General features: G+C 36.6%; 1 protein-coding gene and 1 non-coding gene across 7 annotated transcripts; both read left to right on the plus strand.

The window, feature by feature from the left end:
* Positions 1–10,027: 10,027 nt before the first annotated feature.
* On the plus strand, positions 10,028–21,112 carry LOC114263394 (putative serine/threonine-protein kinase PIX13). 6 transcript variants are annotated; one of them, XR_014362376.1, is made up of 8 exons: positions 10,028–10,212; positions 10,321–10,378; positions 17,451–18,041; positions 18,412–18,554; positions 19,224–19,347; positions 19,560–20,008; positions 20,119–20,262; positions 20,852–21,112. XR_014362376.1 is itself a non-coding variant. In XM_082916652.1 (7 exons), the coding sequence occupies exons 3-6, from the start codon at positions 17,702–17,704 to the stop codon at positions 20,244–20,246; spliced, it is 735 nt and encodes a 244-aa protein (XP_082772778.1). In that variant the 5' UTR covers positions 10,028–10,212; positions 10,321–10,378; positions 17,451–17,701; the 3' UTR covers positions 20,247–20,262; positions 20,852–21,112. The 6 variants fall into 6 exon arrangements, 3 of the variants coding, with proteins under 3 accessions (XP_082772778.1, XP_082772777.1, XP_082772776.1); XM_082916652.1 differs by lacking the exon at positions 19,560–20,008; XR_014362375.1 differs by lacking the exons at positions 10,028–10,212; positions 10,321–10,378 and adding an exon at positions 11,752–11,860 and having other exon boundaries at positions 16,817–18,041.
* On the plus strand, positions 11,736–11,913 carry LOC145820790 (small nucleolar RNA snoR138). Its single transcript, XR_014362850.1, has one exon. It is a non-coding gene; the product is annotated as a small nucleolar RNA snoR138 (small nucleolar RNA).
* Positions 21,113–21,635: the final 523 nt, after the last annotated feature.

The following is a 21,635-nucleotide window of genomic DNA, read 5'->3' on the forward strand; positions in this document are numbered from 1 at the left end:
TTGTGAGTATTCGGATGTCTTTCCCAAAGACCTTGTTAGTTTGCCACCTCACCGAGAGATAGAGTTCTCTATTGATTTAGTGCCCGGCACGACGCCGATTTCTATGGCACCCTATCGTTTTGCACCAGCAGAGTTGGTTGAGTTGAAAGTTCAGCTCCAGGAATTGCTAGATAAGGGTTTTGTTCGCCCTAGTGTTTGGCCGTGGGGAGCACCGGCCCTCTTTGCTAAAAAGAAAGATGGTGCCATGAGATTGTGTATAGACTACCGGAAGTTGAATCGGGCTACGGTCAAGAATAAGTACCCTATGCCCCATATAGATGATCTGTTTGACCAGTTGAAGGGTTCTCGTTGTTTCTCTAAAATAGACTTGAGATCGGGTTACCACCAGTTGAGGGTCAAGGAGGAGGATATTCCTAAGACGGCATTCCGTACGCGGTATGGCCATTATGAGTTTCTGGTGATGCCATTTGGGCTTACCAATGCACCGGCAGTCTTTATGGACTTGATGAACTGGATCTTCCGGGAATTCTTGGATCGATTTGTAGTCGTTTTCGTGGACGACATCCTTATCTATTCGCCTTCTGAGGAGGAGCACGAGGAACACTTGAGAGTGGTGCTTGAGTTGCTTAGAGCCCATAGGCTGTATGCCAAGTTTGGGAAGTGTGAGTTCTGGCTAGGAGAGGTGAAATTCTTAGGCCACGTGGTATCCGGGGAAGGAGTGTCTGTTGATACATCCAAGACTGAGGCAGTGCAAGATTGGGCACAGCCTAAGAGTGTGTTTGAGATCCGCAGTTTTCTGGGATTAGCTGGGTATTACCGTCGGTTTGTGAAGGATTTCTCCAGGCTAGCTTCGCCGTTGACTAGATTGACGCGGAAAGGGGTCAAGTTTGTATGGAGTGAGACTTGTGAAAAGTCGTTCCAAGAGCTGAAGGTTAGATTGACCACCGCTCCGGTTTTGATTATTCCGGAGAGAGGGTTGGGTTATGCGGTTTATTGTGATGCCTCACGGGAGGGTTTGGGTTGTGTGTTGATGCAAGAGGGGAAAGTGGTAGCTTTTGGCTCACGTCAGTTGAAAATTCACGAGAAGAATTACCCCACACACGACCTGGAGTTAGCAGCAGTGATCTTTGCCTTGAAGATTTGGAGGCACTACCTTTATGGTGAGAAGTTCGAGGTGTTCTCAGACCACAAGAGTCTGAAGTATCTATTTACACAGAGAGACTTGAATTTAAGGCAGAGGAGATGGATGGAGTTTATTGAGGACTATGATTTTGAGCTGCATTATCACCCGGGGAAGGCCAATGTTGTGGCCGATGCCCTTAGTAGGAAATCCATTAGTGATGTAGCTTGTATTGCCATCCGAGAATGGGAGATGTTGGGAGCACTTGGTGAGTTTGATTTGCTACTGGGTGAATCTGTTGAGGCTGCGGCCTTGTTTTCCGTTGTCGCGCAGCCTACACTTGTGACTAGAGTGTTAGAGGCACAGAGAGGTGACCTTGAGGTAGAATCCCTCCGAGAGAAGATCTCAGGTGGGAAGGTTGAGAAGGGTTTGACGGTGTATCCCGACTTGAGTGTGAGATACCGAGACCGTTTGTTCGTGCCGGAGTCTTGCCGAGAGGAAGTACTCCGAGAGTTCCATCATTCGCGCCTTGCGGTGCATCCGGGAGGTACTAAGATGTATCGGGATTTGGGTCGCCAGTATTGGTGGCGGGGTATGAAGAGAGATGTGGCTGTTTTCGTATCGAAGTGCCTTACTTGCCAGCAAGTGAAGGCCGAGCATCAGAGGCCAGCGGGTTTGTTGCAACCCTTGCCTATTGCCGAGTGGAAGTGGGAGCATGTCACTATGGACTTCGTTGTAGGTCTTCCGAGGACTCAGCGGGGTAGTGATGCTATTTGAGTGGTTGTAGACCGGTTGACTAAGTCGGCGCACTTCATCCCCATGCGCGTGAGAGATTCGGTAGATCATCTCGCCGACTAGTATATTCGGAACATAGTGAGATTGCACGGGGTCCCAGTGACGATCGTCTCAGATAGAGATCCTCGTTTTACTGTTAGGTTGTGGCAGAGTTTGCAGAGTGCCATGGGTACTAAGTTGACCTTTAGTACGGCTTATCATCCTCAGACTGACGGGCAGTCCGAGCGTACTATTCAGACCCTTGAGGATATGCTTCGGGGTTGTGTCCTTAACTTTAGTGGGACGTGGGAGAGGCACTTACCATTGGTGGAGTTTGCCTACAACAACAGCTTTCAGTCTAGTATCGGTATGGCACCGTTTGAGGCCTTGTATGGCTGACCGTGTAGGTCTCCGGTTTGTTGGGCCGAGGTGGGTGACGCACCTTTGTTGGGTCCAGAGCTGGTTAGGGAGACGACAGAGAAAGTTGAACTTATCTGTAGGAGGCTTGTTACAGCCCAGAGTCGTCAGAAATCTTATGTTGACCGTAGGAGGAGGCCTTTGGCGTTTGAGATAGGTGATCATGTCTTTCTGAAGATATCACCTAGGCGGGGTTCGATGAGGTTTGGGAAGAGTGAGAAGTTATCCCCTCGATTTATTGGGCCTTTTGAGATCCTTGAGAGGATCGGCGAGGTTGCTTATCGTTTAGCCTTGCCGCTACAGTTGTCCGGAGTGCATGACGTGTTTCATGTGAGTCTGCTTCGGAAGTATGAGCCGGATCCATCGCATGTATTAGATTGGACCGACTTAGAGGTAGGTGAGAATGCCTCGTATGAGGAGAGACCAGTTCGGGTCTTGGATAGGCGGGATCAAATCCTGCGTGGCAAGACCATCCCTTTGGTAAAGGTTTTGTGGAAACATCACGGAGTGGAGGAAGCCACTTGGGAACGTGAGTTGGAGGTCTGCGAGAAATATCCGGACTTGTTTGTTGACGAGTAATCTTGTATTTAAACTTTGTAATGTTGTTGGACTTAAGAGCTTTATATATGTCTTGAGTTGTAAAACATTGGTAATGTTTTGGTTTAATGGAAGTATGTTGTAGAGCTTACCTTGATATGGGAGTTGATTATGATATTGCATATGTTGGCTATATTGTAGAATTGGAGTTGTATCATGTATATTGATTATGATATGAACTGTGAACCATGTATGTTGGAAATGGTTGGAGATGGAAGAAAAATGCATGTTGATAATGCACTTGTACTATATGTTGTGAAATGCCTCTCGAAAAGAGATGGAATTGACCGGTAATGGGTCAGGTTGTTTAATATTATGTTGTAATATTGTTGAGAATGGAGAAAACCTGTTTTTGAAAAACTTGTGTTTAATTTCGGGGACGAAATTCTTTAAGGGGGGGAGGTTATAGCGATCTCGGTTGTCCCTTTACTGTTCTGTTGTATTCCGGACTCGGTTCCGTGAAGTTAGTAGTGGTATCTATCTTGTTGTCGCCCTTTAATTCCACTTGATTGAGTTTTAGGACGTTTTGGGCAGGGTTGTTACAGGTTGGTTAGGCCTTGGTTTCAATTCCTTGTTGCCCAGTTTTTAGGCGATCCGCTCGAGCGGGTCTTCTTGCGCTCGAGCGGGATTGCACACCTCCAGTATTTCGTGTTCCTGCAAAACTTCTGCAGTTGTGATTTCTACGCTCGAGCGGGTTTCTTTACGCTCGAGCGGTGGCGCTCGAGCGGGTTTGTTGGCGCTCGAGCGAGTAGTACTTTCTGGGTATAAGTTCTGGGAGGTGGAAATCTACGCTCGAGCGGACTGGTTTTCGCGCTCGAGCGGAAGTGCTTTATTCTTGCGTCTTGGCGCTCGAGCGGGCCTTATTGCGCTCGAGCGTGTCTAGATTTTTGTTCTTGGCGCTCGAGCGTTGTGTTCTCCGCTCGAGCGGGTCATGCGTATATGAGTTATCCGCTGGGTGATTTTAAATCACTTTTTACTTTCCTTTCTTTCTCCTACTTTTTCTAAAACCCATTTTGAGAGCTCCTTTCTCTAAAACCTTACATTCTCTCTAGGTATTGATCTAGTAGGAGTGATTTCCTCACTTTTGGCCTTTACAAAAAGGTTGTTGATTGTCGAGGGCTATATAATAAATAATAACAACTCCTAAGCAATGGTTTCAAACCCGGACCGGACCGGCCAGTCGAACCGGTTGGACCGGGAACCAGGCCTTGTTTCGGTCTGGTCAACCCCCTAAACCCGGAGTGGCGCCAAAATCGGGAAAAACCTGTGACCCAGTGGTCGAACCGGTAAAACCGGTGACCCAGACCGGTTCGGGAGGGTCAGATCGGTCTCTTTTTTTTTTCGTTTTTACTTTTTTTTTTTCTTTCTTTCTTTCTTATATATATATATATAAATATTTTAAAATTTTGACTAAAAATTCTTATTTCAAGAGTCTGCTCTCATAAAGAAGAGTCTCATTGAAAGTTTGAGAAAATTATGAAAGTCTATTCCTATTTATAGGAAAACATTTTTCAAAGAGAACTTACAAAATTCTATGTGGGATTCAATCAAATTATTTGAAACATATTGATTGGAGGGAGAGTTGAAAATTTCATTTCCCTCTAAAATTAAATCTAGCATTCAATCAATTTATTTGGAGGGAATGTTTAAAAAATTTAATTTCTTTAAAATAAGTGACTTTTTTTAATCAATTATGACTTTATTAAATATTATTAATAAATATTATGCATCAATTTTTATTTTTATTTGATTATTTATATATATTTTTATTTATTTATAATTTATAATTACATTTTTTAATTATATAATATTAATTATGACGTCACGGTTCGACCGCTTTGACCCGACGGTTGAACCGGTGACCCATCCACCCGGTATCTTTTCCGGTTCGCTCACCGGTCCGGTTTTGAAAACATTGCTCCTAAGGTGATTACTACCAATCACGTAATTAAAAAGGACCAAACAGTTACACATGAGTCATTAAACAAACTCAATTTAAATTAAATCTAAGTCATGGGTCCCACCTAAAAGCTAAACATGGTCTAATTATATACCAAAATAGACCTAACAATTTATCTCAAATCATGGTCCAAACACCTAAAACTCAAATTTCAAATTCTGCTATAAATTAAACTGAACACCAATTAGTCTGCAAATTCTCATAAAATAAATACTCACCAATAAATTCCAATTTTTTTATCCCACATGCTAGACTCTTATAAGAACAACATAATAAAATTTTCATAATTTCTGAGATCGAAAATTATATTTTTTTAAAAAAAAAATTTTATTACAAAATTGAACCATCGTCGCACATAACTTTACACAACACTCCAATCCAATTATTACTCAATTAATTTATGCATTGACTATTTAAAAAAAAATATTTTGGGACAGTACAAAGCTCGAGTTAGACAAATTTTATGCGAGCTGAGCTTGAGCTGACATATTTGGGCTCGCTTCGAGCTCGAGCTGAGCTCGAACATCTTCAAAATAAATCGAGCCGAGCTCAAACATTGATAAACTCAGCTTGGCTCGGCTCGATTACACCCCTAGGCATATCACACCATTCCATTTATTAACAAGCTCCTGCTTCTTAGCATTTTTCCTCATCAACTTAATTCTTACGCTATTAATCAACTTTGTGATAAGTAAATGGTGTTCCTGCCGTATCCATGAATTGAAAGATTCAGCTACATTCAACCAGATCTCTCCAAAGCATTGCCCTCGAAAATATGCATTACTCCAATGATCATGTGGTATGTCATCTAAAAGCTTTTCAACTCTTGACCCACCTTCTGTCTTTAACTCAACCAAACATTGATGAAATGTTTCTTTAGTTAGAGCATATGCACATTTCCTAAACAAAGTGATCAGCTTTTCTTTCAATCCACAAAACATACCATGCAAATGATGCCTCAAGTTCACCTTCAAATGATATAAACAATAAACATAGAAAGACATTGGGAAAACCATTGGCAAAACTTCAACTAATCCAAGGTTACGATCTGACACGAATGTAATGTTTCGTTCTGGTGAAACAATTGTACTCAAATGCTCCAAAAACCAATGCCGGTTGTCTTGATTCTCTGAGCCAACAATTGCAAAACAAACAGGAAAGAACCCTGCATGTACAAAACAGAAAAAATGAGAATATTCAATTATTCTTAGAAAATGGTAACATTTTAACATTCAAAATATCAAACACTAAATTAAATAACTGTAAAAATAAAAAATGCATATACAACAACAATATTATATAAAATTTAGAACATTCAATCATATTTCTAAACTGAGAACTTTCTCAATTCCAGAACAGAGAAAACAGATTTCTTGTGTACCTTGACTTCCATATTTTCCTGTAGTGGCAAGTAAATTTCCTTTAAATCTTCCCTTAAAAAATGTGACATCAATAAGAGAGGTCGACAATAATCAAATCCACTAATGGAACCATGAAAAGCAACAAATAATCTCTTAAACCGTTAGTATCATCGTCACACTCAAACTCAATGTAACTCCCTGGATTGTAACTCTTTGCAACATCAACATACCATCTTAACTGGTCAAATGACATTAAGTAGTCTCCAAAAATATCACCCTTTGCTTTCTCTACCCCCAACCAAGCTTGACGATAGCTAACTCTCAGCCCATGCCTCAAAATCCTGAACAACATGAACTAGACATGTCAATGAATTATCACGAACATCTTCAACAATTAAATCAACAACTATATCAGAACTCATACGAGAATGATTCATTGTACGTACTTCAGCACCACATGTGTGGACATTGTTGAGCTTCCTTATATAAAAGAACATATTAGCATTCTTCACTCTACCATGAACATTCCACATACAACCTTTTGTCTCTCTAAACAAACATTGTGCGATAACATGAACTTTATCATTTTTAACAAATATGAACTCAAATCCACACTCAATAGAAAACTTCGACAATGCATTACGAGATTCAACAATTCTACCTTCAAATTTCTGTCCTACATGTGTAATACTAACTGCCCAACCAGTAGACAACAATATTTTTTCCTTGTGTTGACAAAACGATGATAACATATCAACCTCTTCTTCAACCTCCAACCTCGAATTCCTATTGGTTGATATAGGTGCTCTATCTGACAAGTTCACAGACTTGTTGTTGTCATGAGACAATGCAATATCACAACCTTCAAGCTCCAACATTGACTCACTTTCTCCATAATCCAATTTTTTGTTGAGATTACCACAGTTAATGGTTGAGTTTTTTCCTCTCACAACAACATCAATACACTTTGAATCAAAATGAATAACTAATGCCAACAACAATCCTAACTCCTCATTGTTGTCCAACGTACAACGAGGATGTCCAGGCAATGAGTAAGATAGGCAATTGTTATCAGATTGTAAACTATCCCATTTCAAACATAGCTTATCAACCAACTGATCATATGTAATATTCCGATCAATCTTAATTGCAAATGTGCAACCATTATACTTGCACAACAAAAAAATTAGGACACTCGTAAAACCTTTAGCCATATTTCAATCTAAACAAAAAAAAAAATCGCATCAATAAAAGCTAGCACAATACTCAGTTTATTGAAACTACAAAACCAGAACAAATTCTACATAACAATACTAAGAACTTTATCAGTTTTCACAAAACACGTTTTCAATTAATAAAATACCAAACCAAACCAAGAAATCATCCAGCAAATCACGTCTTCAATTTGTAAAAATTGAAATTATTCAACATATTCTCATAAATAAATTCAATCAAAACTAAAGAAAATTCTAAAAACACATAATATGCAAAATCGAAACAATACATACCTATAAACCCGCAGATCAATTCTTCAATTTATAACTCGAAATTGCACATAACAAACTCCAACAGATTTCAACTAAAAAAGCCTTAACCACGAATCTGTCAAAACTAAGAAATCAGTTTATGTATAATAGCGAACCAAATCGAGAAATCTCTAAAGATCCTTCACGATTCAAATCTTCATCTACTTCCATAACTGATTTGTGTTTTCTTTCTAGTAAATAACGTCAATGCTATTATATATACACTTGTTTGGGTTGAAGGGCAAAAACGTCTTTTTATCTATAAATGGGACATATTGGTTTAAAAACATTTTGCCAGGACCTAAGCTACTACCAAATATGTAGATAGGACTTTTAGGTAATTAATCCAAAAATAAATGAGTAAAAATTAATTTTTAAGTATAATATTTTAGTATTTTAATTTTATTATAATAAAAAAATTAAATATAATTGGGCGGGGTTGAGTATAACGAGGTGGGAGAAACAAAATCCGTCCCCGTTCCACTTCCTCAGGCGGAGAAAACCTGTGTGAAACTGTTTGCACCACATTTTATTTTTCTGTCGATTGTGGCCTATTAATTATGGCCAAATTCAATTATGGTCTGTTGATTGAAATTATAAACTATTTTCAAAAAATAACCTTGACCATATTTGTTTTTATTATTTTTGTCGACATGTATGTTGTCATAGCGTGATAAGTATGATAGTAACGTGTCATGGAAGAGATGATGATATGATTTGAAAAGATTAAATAAAGCCAATAAAGATATTTATTGAAATCAATTAGAAACCATATGCTAAAATCGGGGGGATCAATATCAAGTCAAAGCACAAAATCTGAAAGTAGTTCCTATGAAGATATGAGATATGGTTGAGTGGAGCAAAAATCAAGGAAGATCATGGATTGATTGCTACAACATGAGGTGGCCAAGCAAGTATAAAACGGGGACTTGAAGAATGAAAAAAGAAAATGAATCAACCATCAAATACACGTGCAAAATTATTAGGAGTAGTTCTAAATTAGCATTTTAGGAGTAGATTAAACTAGTAGTTTTTTCCAACCCCCATTTATCTTCTTTTCTTTTGTCGATTGTTGTATTTCTTCAATCTTTTGTTCTTGTAACTAGTGACAAGTGACAATTCATTCGAATTAATACATATTCTTTTTTGTTCTATCTTTTCTTTGCCTAATTACCTCCAGGGAAGTCCTTAATCTGTTTAAGGCATAAAACTCAACCACAAATTTTGATTTTTATTTGTGTTTACTTAAAGATTGGTTTGAGTTTGTCAATCAAATCATTGTCGATTAGGATTGAACTAAATTTTTACCAACAGAAATGGAGCAGGAGAAAATGACCGTCCCAAATTACGAGGCACATTTTAATAATTTGTTCCATTTGTTTTTGTGTAGATTTTTCAATTAAGAAAAATATGAGACTAATTTGACAGCCAAAACTATAAGATTTTATCAAATTTATTTTTAAAAATAAACATGTATGATTTTGAAAATAGATTATTGATTTTTTTTAAAAAAAAAGAAAATGTGATAAAATCATATAATTATGATTTTTATCAAATCAATATTTAATTTTTAATAAAAAAATTATAAATAAAAACTTAAAAATTAAACCAACTGAGTCATCTAAATAATTTATTATTTTTAGAAAAGAGTGCAAGAGTTTTACAGCTTGGCATTTTGAAGTTCTTTGGGTCATGCAATTGGGCAAAAAAACACGACAGCTCATTTTTAGTAGCTTTTTATTAATTTTTCTTCTTTGGCGAACTTTCTTTAAGTCAACTTGTTTATTTTAAATTTTTTTTTTTTTCTGAATGTGATTTTAAAATTTTTTGCTACGAACATCACTTAAGTAATACCATGTAGTGCTACGATACTATTAAATAATACATATTCATTTATCATGTAGGTATAATTCGAATATCAAATGATTGGAAAGGAACCACTACAAGAATTTACACATTTGCCGACCACTTTTGCCGACCAAAAAAATTTTGGTCGCAGAAAAATTCCATTTGCAGACCAAAAGTAAATTTCGTAGCTAAAAATTCAGACTATTGCCGACCAAAATATTTGGTCGCAAATAAGTAATTTTTTGCGACCAAATTGCAGTATTTGTCGCCAAAAATATAAGCAGGAGCATGACATTTAAAAGGGAGCTGTGTATGCTATTTTAGCGACTAAAAAAATTTGGTCACTGATACCAAAACGACGTCGTTTTGGTATCAAAAATCATTACCCGACCATCAGTTTGGTAGGGGATAACTTTACTAATTCAAACACACATAAAAATTTTAGGCGTGCCTCTTTCACACCTCAGGCGAATACGATCAAAGCTCAGTCGCGCCAATCACCTCACCTTACCATCAACCTTGCCATCCTCCGTCAGCGCCTCCCCACCGTCTGCGCCTCCGTCCCTCGTCGCCATTTCTGTTCGTCTTGGGGATTTCTGATTCATCTACGTATTTTTTTCAACTTATAATAGTTTCTCTCTGTTTATAAAATTCAGGTCTCATTTTTTCTCTTTGATTCCTCATACTCGTCTTGTTCTACAATGTCTCACCCACCAGGGCCCTCACCATCGCGATTTGTCGGAGCATCTTCAACTCGCCCTAAAATCAATTTCAGGTATAAATCCTCTGTATCACTCTCATGATCTCAGTCTCGGCCTGTTTCTCCCTCTCCCTGTCAATGTTTGTGTTGATGTTTGCTACTGGGATATGTCGATTATAAGATTTCGTGTTATTGTTTGTGAAGTCCCCCAATCTGTGATGTTCTTGTAGTGTTTTTTTGCTCCTATTTCTTTAAGGATCCCTGTTTATATTGGGAAATATACTTAATGAGAATATAATTTTTTGGGTGCTTTTGTAAGTTATTTGTAATTTGATTTCCGAACAAATTAGTTGGTTAATAGGATTTATTCCTGAGATTTTTTAAGTACCCTTAAATGAGGCACATGCTGTCCCAGTGCTGGGATCTAAGACTCCAAAGGCAATCTAGTTGATAGGTTAGACTTTTTTTTTAGTGTTTCCCCCATTCAAACTGTCATCTCTATGTTCACTTCCCTATCCTTCCTCTGAGCCTCTTTCCCACACAGAGCCTAACCCTCCCAGGCCCCTACAGACCCCAATATTGATACATCTGCTAAAATCAGCAAAACTAAAAGGCCACAAGGAGGATTGAGAACAAATAGTATTGTGATTGTAACTGTGTGGAAAAAAAGTACCAAGGTAAGTGGAATGTTTCTATATTTTGTGAGGGTTGAAGCTGTTAGTCTTGCTAATTGTCTGCCAGTCTGCTAATAGTGTTGCTGATCTGTTAGTTTGCCAATATTCTTGGAATTAGTCTTCCATTGAGTGTAGCTGGCTGCTTTTGTTGGGCTACTTGAACTAAATTCTCGACATACATTAAATGTGTTTAGTCTAATTATATGAAATTGATGAGATATGTTGTATGTTTTCCAAATTAATAGTGTAATTTATTTATTTAAAACTCAAATGTTGTTCATGTATGTAGAATCAGCTCTTTTACTCTGCTGATTTTCAACTCTTGGCTGCCCCTTGTTGGTCTGATTGTGCTCAGCAGTGGCTATTGGCTGATTTGTTTGTTGGTTCTGTTGCTTCGCTTTGTTTGTTGGTTTCTCACCAACTGAAGCTTGGAGCTTGTGCTAGCTCCAAGCTCCTCTTTATTGAAGGAGAGTTTGGTCTAATATTAACTTGTGAACTGCTGCCCTGGTTGTTGTTATGCTCTGGTGCATTTGATTTAGAGTGTGTTCTGTGCTGTGTGTCTGCTGTAGTGCCTGTTCTGTCTGTCTGCTGTAGTGTACATAACTGAAGGGCTGGCTGTCTGGACATATTTTACTAATTTATGCATTAACAAATTTAATATAGCTGATGTGTATGTGTATCTATGCTTGTGTACATATATATATATATATATACATACCTGGACAGATATATACACAAGATTTATATATATAGGTAAATATGCCTTCAGAATAACCGGACGGAGCAAGGATATGCAGTCTCTGTTCGGTTCAGACAGAGGCACAAAATGAGTGAGAGAGAAAAGAGAGTCTCTCAGTCTCTCCCCTGAATCAGCTTTTTAAGTGTAAGGAACTAGTTTCCTTTCTATGTTCCTTTCTTAGATTGCTTCAGATATATGTATTTTTTTCCATTTTAATTTTAATGAAAGTTTTTAAATACACACCTGTGTACCAGATCACTCATTATGGTGTTTGTTACATGACATAATGTGATGTTATTTTGATAATTTATATGGTTTTTGATCTTAACTCTCACTGATAGTTTTATTCAAAATTGACAATAAAATTATAATTATTTCATTCGGGAAATTCTACTATAAACATCCCCTATCGCAAGCACTCCTAAGTTATGCCATTTCCTGTTTTAGTTATGATTAATTTTTTTCTTTAGTTTTGATTTTATTTTAGTTATGACTCGTGTTGTTTGGTTATAACTTTTTTTTTTAGTTATAGCTCGTAAAGTATGAAGGTATGTTATTTTCTTCTTTAGTTATAAGGTGCATATGTACCATAGTTTTTCTCATTTCATTAGAACGAAAATATTATATTTAAGTTCAACTAAAAAATAACATAAAAATTAAAGATTATCATTAAATCTACAAATAAAATTTTAAAAAGCAAGAAAATATGATTTTGTGGACACTTTTATGTTGTATGAAACATGATGTTACTTAGAGCTTTAAAAGTATAAAAATTTTAACCAAACACCACTTAAAAAAAGTGCATATAAATTCATTTGGTTCATATACAACACTACATTTTAACCAAATACCACTGAGTTCATAACATAAAGCAAAAACATCAATGGATCATAACCAAACATCACTAATTTCATAACTTTTCAGAACTCATTTTGATTTAATAGTGGTGACAATTGGATGTGTTTTGGTAACTCATTTTGATTTAATAGTGATGACATTCGATATAGAGTACTAAAATCGTCAAACTGAAATTTGGTGAAGTAAAAGCTTGGTGAGTGGCAGAGGGATGGCACCCTTTGCATTATACAGAAAGAACTAAAACAATAAGAATTAATACAATTTTTGTGACCATAGCAGGGGCCACAAGCCACCCTTAGGCCCCTGCGTTCACAGGTGGATTTGGCAAGTGTGTCATTCAATATAGAATACTAAAATGTACTAAAATGGTCAAGCTGAAATTTGGTAATAGCTTGGTGAGTGGTGGAGTCGTAGATCAAAGTGTCTCTTGATTTGAGTAAAGAAAACAAGTTTGGGCAAGGTTGGAGAGATTTTACTGAAATTGGGATTATTAGAGTTAAGGCAATAAATGACAAATTTATTCGAGTTAAATTCATCAAATTAAAAAATTTCCGCTACAGTCTTTATATTATGGACATGTTATTCATCAGTCAAAAATATGGTTGAAGAGTCTTTTTTGCCCATGCTCCATCCCTTCCCATTCTCTCTCTCTCTCTCTCTCTCTCCTTGCCGATTCTCAGCAGGTTTGTAGAGCGAAAGGATCACACAAATCTCTCTACGGACACCTTTTTTGTCTTGTTCTATCTACTTCCATAAATGGGTAGGATGACATGGTTTACTTCAGCATTGAGTTCTTCAAGCATAACCACTCCTAGGATTGATATGCATCGATTACATATAATACATGTGCATGGTAATTCTGTTTATGTGATGTGAGGCCTATGATTTCTGTGCTATCCAATTGATTTGTGCTATATATTGAGCTCATATAGGTCTGATCTGTCAACTGCCAAACACATTAGAACCACACCACAAAAAAAAAGAACATTGTTCTATTATTGAGGATTTGAGTTTTGAACATTTTCTTGCAGTCTTGCAGATTTGATTTTTGGGACTTTTTCCCCCTAGTTTAGATTGCTTGCCTTTTGTTAGTTCCTCTAGTTTAGGGGCATTAGTCGGAGAATGTAGGAGGAATGGTTAAAAATGACTTTTTAGTTGTGTTCTTGACTGGATTATACATATGTAGACTTGAGGAGAAATTTTTTATTTAATGAACTCAAGTGTAATGAATTTGCCATCTAGTGCCTTAATAATAATTCCATTTAAATTTGATATGGGTAAAAAGTAAGGACTGGAGATGTTGTCTTTGCTCAAATTATAACTCAAGTTCATATTTGATTAAGAACACACTCCAAACCACTCTCTAGCCTCCATTTTGTCTCAAACTCATATCAAATTGAGTTTATCATTTTTCTACCCAAATAAAGGGAGATACTTTTGCAAACTCAAATTCTAACTATTTGGTGACATGTAGCATTATTTAATTAGCCATTTGCAAGGAATAGATGAGATTTTATTTTAAAATTTAAGTTTAATAGTGATAATGTTATAGATCCACTGAAAATTTTATTCAAATTTTTACTCTAATCTTTAGTGAAGAGTTGAGTCATGATTGGAGATAAGAGTAACTTGCTTGATGAGGTACCTTCAACTCATTTATATATCTAGCCCTCTACGTGATACTTTCCTTGAATTCTTTTCTTTCCAAGAGTACGCATTGAGAGGGAAGAATTTGTTGGTTAATATTATGTTGTAATCTTGTGATCTTATTGATAATGTGACATATTGAAATCTGTCATGAGTCAGGTATTTGCATTTATTTGTCTGTCAAGCACACCATTAGATAGCTTCCTTGAATTTTGGCTACCAATGTTATTAAAAGCGATAGGCGCACCGAGGCGCCAAGGTCTCTTGGGGCCCAGGTGCAAGACGCAAGACACAAGGTGAGGTGCAGGCTTTACTGAAGTGAGGCGTACCTTGTACGAGAAAACAATGTAGAGAAGAAGAAACGTAGATAAGAGAAGTGGAGAAGACAACGATGTAGAGAAGAAGAGAAGAGAAAAGAATGAGAGAGAAATGTAAGAAGAAGAAGATAGCAACGTGAAGAAGATTTTTTGGAGCTGCTGGACTCGATAACGAAAGCAGGCAGTAGTAAAGTGTTCTTTAGAGATTAGAAATTAAGACAAATTTTTCTTCTATTGTTGATTTGTGGCTGAATGCCCAATGTATTGGCATGTGTACTTAAGAGTGTGGATCTTTTATAGTTGCATCATGTTTAATCAATGGTTAGATTTTAAACAAAACCAATCAAAATAACAATAAAAATAAATAATAAAAAAAAGAAGCCCTCAAGGCGCAAGCCTTGGGCTTTTTTGCGCCTTGGCCTAGTCGCACGCCTTAAGTGCGATTTATCAAAGTTGCCTAGCTTGGAACACTGCAAGGTGAAAACCTTGGGCCTAGGTGGGACTTGGGCCTAGGTGCACATTTAATAACACTGTTCGTAACTATTTCAAAGATAATGCAATGAAAGAGAAGAATTCTGTTGGTTGAAGGGTGTCTTGATGCATATGCATACATTTTTTGGTGTTCATATGTGCAATAATATGATGCTTGATGAGATAAACCATAGAAAAATTATTGATCTGTGGGTTTTTTATTTTTTATTATTTTTTAAAGTTTAGGAGTGTGCTTGCCCAATTGGCCTCATGGATCAAGTTCCACTATATTCTTTGTCCGCTTTGTCATCTGTGTTGTCAAAATACGTTTTGTTTTTTCTTATGTTACCTTTGGTATAATAAGGGATGAAAATTTTGGGAGGAAGGAGGATGATAGAAGAGGCATACTAGAGATTGAATTGTGTGTTTTCTTCTATTTGTTTTATGAATGGAAGAGAGAGAGAGAGAGAGAGAGAGAGAGAGAGAGAGCGAGAGATGGTTGTAACATAATTTTATTGGTTGTCTTTGCAAAATGAAGGATAACCAACCTTTTAAGGTTAAATTATAAATCTATATTGAATAGGATTGGGAAGCTCGTGCTCTCCTCCCCATTAACCCCTTAATGTGAGCCTGTGAGCCGATGAAAATTGGTGGGTTTGGAGGCAGTGCACATCCCTTCCTAGATTTGTAATTGGCATGGGCTCTTTTAATTTGTGTCCAAACTTTGACTGTGTATACAAATTTATGTATTGCATAACATATTTTTGACATTTCTGAAGTTGTGCAGTGATTGGTCAAAATATTTGAGATAGTAGTGGAGCTCATTTTCCTTGCTCAAAGCCGGTTTCTCTAGCTCTAAAATACTTGAACACCAGGCTTGTAAACACAATGGTTTTTGCAACATTGATGTCCCAAAAAAAGAAAAAGAGAAAAGAAAGAACCAGAACTAGATAGTGCCATATGTCAGCATCTCACCACTGCTATTTTATCCTTTGGTGATAGGTGCCTTGGATTGGCAGTTAATAAGTTTTGTGGGGATGAGACTGTTTGAATTTTGGATGTGTAGTGAAAAGGAAAAAAAAGGAACAAAATAAAAATTGTTTTTCCCCTTCCAGGAATACAAGATCTAAGCATACTCTATAAGGTGCAAAATAAGAAAAATTGAGTAAGCAGCATCATAGGAGGAAAGTGTGTTTGATTTCAATATTTTGGATTTAATTTTTTTGAAATTGAGTTTTAAGCAAATTTTTTACTTTGTAGATGCATCTTACTATGCATCTAAAAAGTAAAATATTTGTAAATTTTTTTTTAAAAAAAATCAATAAATACACAAGAATACGTAAAATGTATTGAACTCTCATATTTTTGTTATTTTTTATTTTTTTGTATTTTTGATATTTAGTGAATTTTTTAAAGATTTTTTTTTCACAAATATTATATTCTTGAAGTGTATTTATGTTTGGTGTATTTAAAAATTAATAAAATTGTTTAGAATATTAAAAAAATTTAGTGAAAAAAAAAAATTACAAAAAGAAAATTCAATTTTTTTGAAAAGTAAATCCTAAAAATTCAAACCAAACAAGCTCAGCTCTTCAAAATTCCTATGAAAAATTGCAAGCCATAATTTACCAGAGGACTTGAGCTCGATACGTAGATTTTGTGGACACAGATAATGAGCTTGGTAGCATTGATGCAGGTTGATCTCAATTTTCATTTTGAGCTCTGATTGTGGTTTGTGCTTTGTTACCTACAATGCTTTCTGCATTAATATATACATTTATTACCACTGGGTTGGCTAATGTTGCAGATCCGCAGCTTCTTTTGAAGATATGGTTGCACAATCAGAAGCAACTACTCATTTGGTGCAGTTTCTGGAACTAATACCGATCTTTTAATTATTGAAGTTGTGTAATACTGTTTGATGCAATAAACCTATCCTCAAGTCTGGAGAAAATATAATAAACCTTATAGTTTTGACATTATTATATTGATCTCTCTTTCAGTAATGCTAAAGGAGTTAAACTCATACATCTGGTGAGAGAGCACAAAAATAAATAAGGTAAAATATATATTTTGATTTAAAAAAGATGACAATATAAATTTTCTATTCGTCTGACTAATGAATTACTATTGAAATGAGGCTAATGTGAATTTAAACTTCATAGGAGCCCAATGTGACTTAAATTTGTGGGGCTTATTTTATTTTTTTTTTCAAAATGGGAGGTTATTGCAACTTATACGAAAAGTTGGGATGAAATGCTTTAGCTTGCAATAATCAACACCAGATATTACAAAATTCCAGAGTATGGGTGGCGTTGTGATCTTTAAATATTGGTCACTGACAGTTTATTGTCATTGTCACCGACAGTTTTTTGTGATAAACTCCCTTTGCATATTCAAGGATGAACAAAATAATGAAGTGTGAGTGATGACTTTGGCAGGCATCTGAGTGTTCATTGGCTAAAAATTGCCAGATAACCCTCAAAACCCCTTCTTAAGTGAAGCAAGGGCTGACATAGAAACAACAAAATTTGGTCTAGTGCTCTTTCCACTGACTTTGTGGGTTTTCTTGTGTACCCACCAACTATGTTGATCCTACTTGCTAGTTGGTAATCCAGTCATCTTTTTCTATAAAGCCCATGGAGTTGCAAAGAGTTTGAGCTACACACACACACACACAGCAGTAAAAGAAATGGAAGCTCCAAAGAAGTACATTTGTGTTCTGGGGTTTCTTTTGTTTCTAGGCATTGCAGAGCTTGGAGGGGTTAATGGGGCTGGTGAATGTGGAAAGGCTTCTCCAGACACAGAAGCTTTCAAGTTGATTCCTTGTGCATCAGCAGCAAAGGATGAAAATGCTACACCTTCTAGTGCTTGCTGCCTTCAGGTGAAGAAGTTGGGCCAGAACCCTGGATGCCTTTGCGCTGTTATGCTTTCCAACACTGCTAAAAACTCTGGAGTCAACCCTGAAATTGCCATAACCATTCCCAAACGCTGCAACCTCTCTGACCGTCCTGTTGGCTATAAGTGTGGAGGTTTGTTATATCCAATAACATCCGTCTCTTAATCACCCTTATATTTATTCTCTTGGAAAATTATTCATTACTCTCATAGCACCACCACTGAGTCATATGCACATACGTGGTGCTTTCAAACTCAATCAATAAGGTTCACCTAAAAAGGATGGTGATCACTGTTTTGGCTGGCCTCCACCATGCCAGCACTGGTGTTGGAAGTTGGTGCTTTGAGATTTCTTTTCTCACCCATGCAATGTTGTTTTTACCATTTTTTCAGACGTAAGAACTTTAGCAAAGAACAAAAGAAAAGAAAAGAAAAGAAAAGAAAAACTAGCTGTCCATGGTTATATTGCATTGAATTGATTGCTGGATTTTTTTGGTTGTGCAGGGAGTTCTGCTGTTGAGCCACTTTCTTGGGACATACGGCTCAAAATAGCCATTGGTGCAGCACGGGGCCTTGCTTGCTTGCACACATCAGACAAGAAAGTCATTTACAGGGACTTCAAAGCATCTAATATACTGCTTGATGGGGTGAGAATTTATATGATCGTGCCTCGTAAGTTAATGAGTTGGATTTTATACTTGTGTTCTGAAAAGGCACTGACAATAAGAATAAGTAGGAAAAGGAACTTTGAATATGGTGACTATCTTGGAATGGAATGTGCGTCCTCTGTTTGAGTGACAAGGGAATGTAAGAAAAGAGTTGAGTACATTTTTTTTTGGGGCGGGGGAAGGGGAGGGGAAGTTGATCCCGGGGCTCGAACCTGGGTTTTAAGCTTGGCTTACCCCTAGGTATCCATATTTTTTTTTTTGCAAAAATTTGTATCAATTAGAGGGGGAAGGAACGTCAAACTTGTGACCTCCTCCTAGTGAGGAACGAATCATGAATTCTGGCCAGTACTTGTTATCTGTGTTTTCTTAATGACAAGGTCTATAATAAGGTCTCAAGACTTGGGAGAGTGACTTGAGCACTTATCTAGAATACAGGGACTGCCATTTCATCTTTTGAAATCATTCAACAAAACAAGTGGTGTATCAACATCACAATCATGTAGATAGATATTTCCTCTAACGGCATTCATGTAATGAGATTCATCCTGTGTATTTTCCATTGAAACAAACATGACCTACGATAAAATGGGGCAAACATGGAAAACAATTATTCTGAAAGCTTTTGTGTGTTTTGTTTTCTTTTTACAGAACTACAATGCAAAAATCTCAGATTTTGGCTTGGCGAAATTGGGGCCCTCAGGTGGAGAATCGCATGTGACAACACGAGTTATGGGCACATATGGTTATGCTGCTCCAGAATATGTTGCAACAGGTAAATAAGAATCCTTTTTTGTTAAAATGTTTAGAGAATTGAACCATAGAAATTATTCCCAAAAGACATCTTCTATGAACAAGCACATGAGAGGCAAAGGTTCCTGCTTATATGTTTTATTTGGTCGATAGTTCATATGATCTAGGTCGAAAAATAAAAACTAAAAAAACCCGTCCCTTGTGGTAAAATGAATTAGTTCAAATTTTCAACAGGTCATTTATATGTGAAGAGCGACGTGTACGGTTTCGGTGTTGTGCTGCTGGAAATGCTGACAGGTTTGCGGGCACTTGATTCCAAACGCCCCAGTGGGCAGCATAATCTGATTGATTGGACAAAGCCCTTTCTCTCCAACAAAAGGAAGCTGAAATCAATTATGGATGTGCGGATAGAAGGGCAATATTCTTCAAAGGCAGCGTTGATTGCTGCTCAACTCACTATACAGTGCCTGGAATCAGAACCTAGAAAACGCCCCCCCATGAAAGAAGTTGTAGATATCTTAGAACGGATTGAAGCCATGAAGCAAAAACCAAAAGAATCCCAAGCCATCTCTACACACTCTACAGCTCATCGTCATCAAAATGAACTAGTGCATATTTAGTATAATCTTTTCCTGTCATCAAAATGAACTAGTGCATATTTAGTATGTTAATTTTGTAGGCAAGTAAGTGAAACTGATAGTCATCTCTCAACCACTCTCTCTCTGCTATTCATTCAGTAGTGATATTTAGTATCTTTTTTTTTTTTTAAATTTTAATTTAATTTTTTTTGTAGCTTTTTTACAAATGAAAGAGGCAGAGAATACAAGACAACGTGAGGAGATGCAGCGGCAGCTTTTTGGACTTCAGAGCATGTTGGCGCAAGTTTTGGAAAATCACAATCCACCAAATTCTCGACAATAGATAGTCATGGTAATTGGTAAGTGTGTTAAACCATATTTGATTATATTTATGTTCAAAGTAAAGGCAAATAAACGTTTGATGAGAATATCATAGAGAAATGATTGTCTTTAAACTAATTTAGTTCAATATTTAAAAGATGGAATTTACAGTTTAGTTTATGTTGACTAGTATAGAAACTTCAAACATTGTAATGTTCCACTGATCCAAGGATGAATAGTTAAACAAGAATTTTTGACTGTTCCATGGAAACCAAAATGTGATAGAGAAGGCAAAAAACGAGCCGGTTGGGGCAAATAGTTGGAAACAGCTTGGAAACAACCCGAGATCGTAGTGGTCACCTCGGCCTAGATCAAACAAACTTGTGAAAGCAAGCAATGCTTCGATAACGCATTATTAGTTATGTAGGACATAAAAGTGTGACAAAGTAGGCAAAACCGGGGCGTTTGGGGTCCAAAACTGCTCTGAATTAGCTCCTCTCTATTGTTTTATTTACAATTTGATAATGGTAGTCATTTAATTTGCTAATGTGACCTTTGCTTTTCATGGACATTTTTCATTATTTGTCCAATTTTAACTGACATTATTTATCTTTTTCTTTGGTACAGATGGATGAACTCGTGCACAAAGCTAAATTGTACAGGACAAATTGGCACTTTTTGCATTTTTGGAAGGATTATATATTTTTGTATAGATGTATATGGAAAATATTAGGGTAGACTAGTAGTTATATTTTTGGATACACTACTAGTTATATTTTTTGATGGGTGTGTATAAAAAATATTTGGTAGACTAGTAGTTATTTTTTTGGGTTGATGTGCATGGATAAAAATTTCAAACATAATAACAAGTACTTGTTATGTTTTAAATTTTATGCTAGATGAAATATGTAGTTTCGAATTATTTGTGGATGTAAACTTATAATATTTGCTGACTTTAATTAAAGAGGTTCAGAAATGGTTGATATATGTATTTTGTTGAATGTTGATGATTCAACTTATTTGTTGGTTTGAATGATTTCTTCTTTTTACAGATTATATTGAATAAATTGGATGGATTATTATAAATTACAGGTTTATTTTGTTGGATGTTGGCGACCAAAATTTGGTTTTGTTTTTATAGTTTTGGCGACCAATTGATTAGTCGCGAAATGTCACAATTGGCGACCAAAAAAATTTTGGTCGCAGAATGTCACAATTGGCGACCAAGTGATTAGTCGCGAAATGTGACATTTGGCGACCAAACAAATTTTGGTCGCAGAATGTCACAATTGGTGACAAAGTTTTTTGTTCGCAAAATGTCACAATTGGTGACCAAACAAATTTTGGTCGCAGAATGAGACTATTGGCGACCAAAATTATTGGTCGCGAAATGTCACAATTGGCGACCAAA

This window comes from Camellia sinensis, chromosome 2 (genome assembly GCF_055761805.1).
Source record: "Camellia sinensis isolate YWXY chromosome 2, ASM5576180v1, whole genome shotgun sequence".
Taxonomy (NCBI): domain Eukaryota; kingdom Viridiplantae; phylum Streptophyta; class Magnoliopsida; order Ericales; family Theaceae; genus Camellia; species Camellia sinensis.

What these genes read in the sequence shown, in the direction of transcription:
- LOC114263394 (XM_082916650.1), top strand. Translation starts at nt 17,702, where the DNA reads ATGGAAGCTCCAAAGAAGTACATTTGTGTTCTGGGGTTTCTTTTGTTT. An exon ending in TGTTGGCTATAAGTGTGGAG is followed by an intron (nt 18,042 to 18,411) that starts GTTTGTTATATC and finishes TTGGTTGTGCAG; the next exon opens with GGAGTTCTGCTGTTGAGCCA. An exon ending in TCCAGAATATGTTGCAACAG is followed by an intron (nt 19,348 to 19,559) that starts GTAAATAAGAAT and finishes AATTTTCAACAG; the next exon opens with GTCATTTATATGTGAAGAGC.